At 44.2% G+C, this 4,794-nt stretch overlaps 1 protein-coding gene across 2 annotated transcripts in view; it reads left to right on the top strand.

Moving 5' to 3' along the window:
- Positions 1–4,794, top strand: part of ZMYND12 (zinc finger MYND-type containing 12) — a 34,484-nt gene that overhangs the window by 10,254 nt on the left and 19,436 nt on the right. The window contains exons 2-3 of one of the 2 annotated variants that reach the window (XM_032247176.1): positions 1,293–1,434; positions 3,049–3,220. In XM_032247176.1, the coding sequence (XP_032103067.1) occupies positions 1,293–1,434; positions 3,049–3,220 (314 nt within the window). The remainder of the gene's footprint in view (positions 1–1,292; positions 1,435–3,048; positions 3,221–4,794) is intronic. The other variant, XM_032247177.1, reaches the window with a different exon arrangement.

Below are 4,794 nucleotides of genomic sequence, written 5' to 3'. Positions count from 1 at the left end.
TTTCCTTTCCTTTTCCTTTCCTTTTCCTTTCCTTTTCCTTTCCTTTTCCTTTCCTTTTCCTTTCCTTTTCCTTTCCTTTCCTTTCCTTTCCTTTCCTTTCCTTTCCTGAGGAAGGCTCTAAACACTTAGGCTTCAGTGTTTAGACATCTTGAAAATAACCTTAAAGCAATGTAGAGTTGGCCAGGCACAGTGGCTCATACCTGTAATCCCAGCACTTTGAGAGGTTGAGGCGAGCAGATCACTTGAGGTCAGATCTCTACCAAAAATACAAAAATTAGCCGGATATGGTGGCATGTGCCTGTAATCCCAGCTACTCAGGAGGCTGAGGCAGGAGAATTGCTTGAACCCGGGAGGCAGAGGTTGTAGTGAGCCAAGATTGCACCCCGGCACCACTGCACTCCAGTCTGGGTGACGGATGTTGTACTAGAGCGAGCTGGGCCTCCAAAATGTTGTAGTGGAGCGAGCATAGAAAGTGAACACTAAGACAAAAGTATGCCAAATTGCGGGGTCCTTATTGCCGGTGGCCACAGAGGACTCCGTCTCTCCAGCCTGTGGCCCCGAAAGGAGGGTGTCAAGACCTTTTATACCTGTACAGCCACCTTGGGAGTGAGGGTGAGGGGCAGGAGTAGGGGTGAGGGGCTTCAAACATTCCAAGGGGTAGTAGATTCTGTAAATTACCTCCTGGGCGGAGATGAGGGTGAGGGGCTCTGAACATTCTGAGGGCCAGGGGACTTTTGACATCCTGATTGTTACTTAAGCGGTTCACAAAAGTTAACATAAGCATTTGTTTACACATTGTCTGGATAGGGTGGAAATTACAAGTAGCAGGGGCCAAGATGGCATGGGTTTGGACTGCTTGCCTGTCACATTTGGGTTACAGAGAGCAGTTTAAACAGAAAGCCGAGGTATGGTTGAGGTTTGCAGGTTTATGGGGCCTTTTACCATGTCACACAGAGTGAGACTTCACCTCAAAAAAAAAAAAAAAAAGGTAGAGTTAAAGTTGCCTTTGTTGTTATCAGTTAAGCTGAATAGCCACAACATCCCTATATGACTTCAGAATGTGAATGTGTGCCTGCAGAAACGACATACTCTCCAGTCCCAATGCAGTTTTTATACTATCAAATAACCACATGAAAGGAAAGAGATTTGAGTCTCAGAAATGGCTTTAAGCTCCCTGTCTGGTTTGTGTTTGCTGACTTTTCTGGTGTCTAGGGATAGGCCAGTAGGAGGGCTAATGGAATCTTAAGTCATGCCAAATATAAAGATCATGAAGTCTATGTTTCTGTTGTCAGTGGGGTGGTACATCAGAAAGCTGACTGGGACAGCATCCATGAGAAGATATGTCAGCTCTTGATTCCACTGCGCACTTCCATGCCCTTCTACAATTCAGAGGAAGAACGGCAACATGGCTTGCAGCAGCTGCGGCAGCGGCAGGTAGGGCCTATGGCACTTTCCATGGTTAAATCATAGGTGCAGTGAAGCTGCTCAAGACAAAGGTTGAACTGTGTTGAGATCACTAAATTGTAACCTCACTGAGGGCAGAAACTTTGTTTTATATCTTTAAGTCCTCATTATCATTCAGTCGTTTTCCACATTTACTAAGTACTCTCTGTATTAGTCTTCTATTTACACATTTACTAAATACTCTCTGCATTAGTTTGATATTTGCTGTCACAACCAAATATCACAAACTGGGTGGCTCAAACAACATATATTTATTTTCTCACAGCTCTGGAGGCTGGGAATTCCAAGATCCAGGGGTCAGCAGGTTTGGTTTCTTTTTGAGCCCTCTCTTCCTGGCTTGCAGATGGACGCCTTCCTGCCGGGTCTTCACATGGTCCTCTGTGTGCAAGCATCCCTGGTATCTCTTTCTGTGTCCAATTTCCTCTTTTTATGAAGACACAAGTCAGATTAGGTTAGGGCCCATCTAATGGCCTTGTTCTAACTTCATCACCTCCCAACAGGCCCTTGCTCCAATTATAGTCATATTGTGAGAGACACAGATTAGGGCTTCAACACATGAATTTTGGCGAGGGACACAGTTCAGCTTGTAACATCCACAGAAGCCAAGAGCCTGGCCACATAATAGGAGAGTTAAGAATGATATGTGGATATACCCCCAAATAAACAAAGGAAGTTAGCAAAACTTACCACTATTATTATATATAATGTTGAGTATTATTGAGTATTGAACGTCTCAGTCACTCTGTAAAATTAGCCCCTTATTATAAGCCATAAATCTCTAAACATAAGATCCATTCATTTTAGTGTTAGGACACTTGGACAGTGGCCTTCGAACAATGTAGCATTAAAGGTTTTTTGTGATATTCGCTAAACAGGATAATTCCAGAAGGGAAAATGAGATGTTTCTCTCAAAATTAACTAGGAAGGCAGAAAGTTTCAGATTGCCCTGAGACATGCTAGCTTTGCTAAAGTTTTATTAGAGCTATAAGAATAATACTCATTTATTCATCTGCTAACTCTATATTGAGCATTCATCTATGTCAAACACAGAACTAAGATGTAAAGATACATGTTTTTGGACCTTAAGGAACACATAGCCCAGAGTTTGCCTTTTTTTTTTTTTTTTTTTGGGACGGAGTTTCGCTCTTGTTACCCAGGCTGGAGTGCAATGGCACGATCTCGGCTCACCGCAACCTCCGCCTCCTGGGTTCAGGCAATTCTCCTGCCCCAGCCTCCTGAGTAGCTGGGATTACAGGCACGCACCACCATGCCCAGCTCATTTTTTGTATTTTTAGTAGAGACGGGGTTTCACCATGTTGACCAGGATGGTCTCGATCTCTTGACCTCGTGATCCACCTGCCTCGGCCTCCCAAAGTGCTGGGATTACAGGCTTGAGCCACCGCGCCCAGCCGAGTTTGCCTTCTTATATCACCTATGTGGAACCTCACATCTACTCTAATACAGACAGGCTCACTATGTGCCTTTAACTGGGTCATAAGGTGTTGCCTTATCCCCAGGGCCATCTACATCCACCTTTGCCTTTAACTGCAGGCTTCTCAGATAGTCTGTTTCTCTCTCCCACAGAAGTATTTGATTGAATTCTGCTACACTGTAGCCCAGAAATACCTCTTTGAAGGGAAACACGAAGATGCTGTACCAGCAGCTTTGCATTCCCTTCGCTTCCGTGTGAACCTGTACGGCCTGAGCTCCGTTGAGCTTGTGCCTGCTTACCTGCTGTTGGCCGAGGCCAGCCTTGGTGAGTGAAACAAACTTGAGATCCCTGGATCCCTTAAGTAGTGCTACGTTTGGGTCACACCAGTGATCAAAGAGTCGCCCTTGAAAGTAGCACCAAGACACCTATTGTAGAATAGCAGCGTTGCTGTAAAGTTTAGCACAAGGTGGAGAAGGAGATGGCACAGATTTTTGTCTACAACTGGCAGAAATCCACTCAAGCTGGCCTGCACAAAAAGGAGAAACTTTTTTTTTAATATGTATTTTATTGCACTTTAGGTTCTGGGGTACATGTGAAGAACATGCAGGATTGTTGCATAGATACATACATGGCAATGTGGTTTGCTGCCTCCATCCCCATCACCTCTATCTGGCATTTTCCCCCATGTTATCCCTCCCCAACTCCCTACCTGCTGCTGTACCTCCCCTCGTCCCCCATCAACAGCCCCCAGTGTGTGATGCTCCCCTCCCTGTGTCCATGTGTTCTCATTGTTCAACATTCACCTATGAGTGAGAACATGTGATGTTTGATTTTCTGTTCTTGTGTCAGTTTGCTGAGAATGATGTTTTCCAGGTTCATCTATGTCCCTAGAAAGGACACAAACTCTTTTTTTTTGTTTGTTTTTTTTGAGACGGAGTTTCGCTCTTGTTACCCAGGCTGGAGTGCAATGGCGCGATCTCGGCTCACCGCAACCTCCGTCTCCTGGGTTCAGGCAATTCTCCTGCCTCAGCCTCCTGAGTAGCTGGGATTACAGGCACACGCCACCATGCCCAGCTAATTTTTTGTATTTTTAGTAGAGACGGGGTTTCACCATGTTGACCAGGATGGTCTCGATCTCTTGACCTCGTGATCCACCTGCCTCGGCCTCCCAAAGTGCTGGGATTACAGGCTTGAGCCACCGCGCCCGGCCAAACTCATCATTTTTTATGGCTGCATAGTATTCCATGGTGTATATGTGCCACATTTTCCCTGTCCAGTCTATCATCAATGGACATTTGGGTTGGTCACAGGTCTTTGCTATTGTAAATAGTGCTTCAATGAACATATGTGTGCATGTGTCTTTATAAGAGAAAAATTTATAATCCTTTGGATATATACCCGGTAATGGGATTGCTGGGTCAAACGGAATTTCTATTTCTAGGTCCTTGAGGAATCGCTACACTGTCTTCCACAATGGTTGAACTAATTTACACTCCCACCAACAGTGTAAAAGTGTTCATATTTCTCCACATCCTCTCCAGCATCCGTTGTCTCCAGATTTTTTAATGATCACCATTCTAACTGACGTGAGATGGTATCTCAATGTGGTTTTGATTTGCATTTCTCTAATGACCAGTGATGATGAGCATTTTTTCATATGTTTCTTGGCCTCATGTATGTCTTCTTTTGAAAAGTGTCTGTTTATATCCTTTGCCCACTTTTGAATGGGTTTGTTTTTTTCTTGTATATCTGTTTTAGTTCTTTATAGATTCTGGATATTAGCCCTTTGTCAGATGGGTAGATTGTAAAAATTTTTTCCCATTCTGTTTGTGGCCGGTTCACTCTAATGATTGTTTCTTTTGCTGTGCAGAAACTCTGGAGTTTAATTAGATCCCATT

This window comes from Sapajus apella, unplaced genomic scaffold (genome assembly GCF_009761245.1).
Source record: "Sapajus apella isolate SASKATOON/1434 unplaced genomic scaffold, GSC_monkey_1.0 scaffold62, whole genome shotgun sequence".
Lineage (NCBI taxonomy): Eukaryota > Metazoa > Chordata > Mammalia > Primates > Cebidae > Sapajus > Sapajus apella.
The sequence above is the reverse complement of the archived record's forward strand: the minus strand, read 5'-3'. Positions and strand labels throughout refer to the sequence as shown.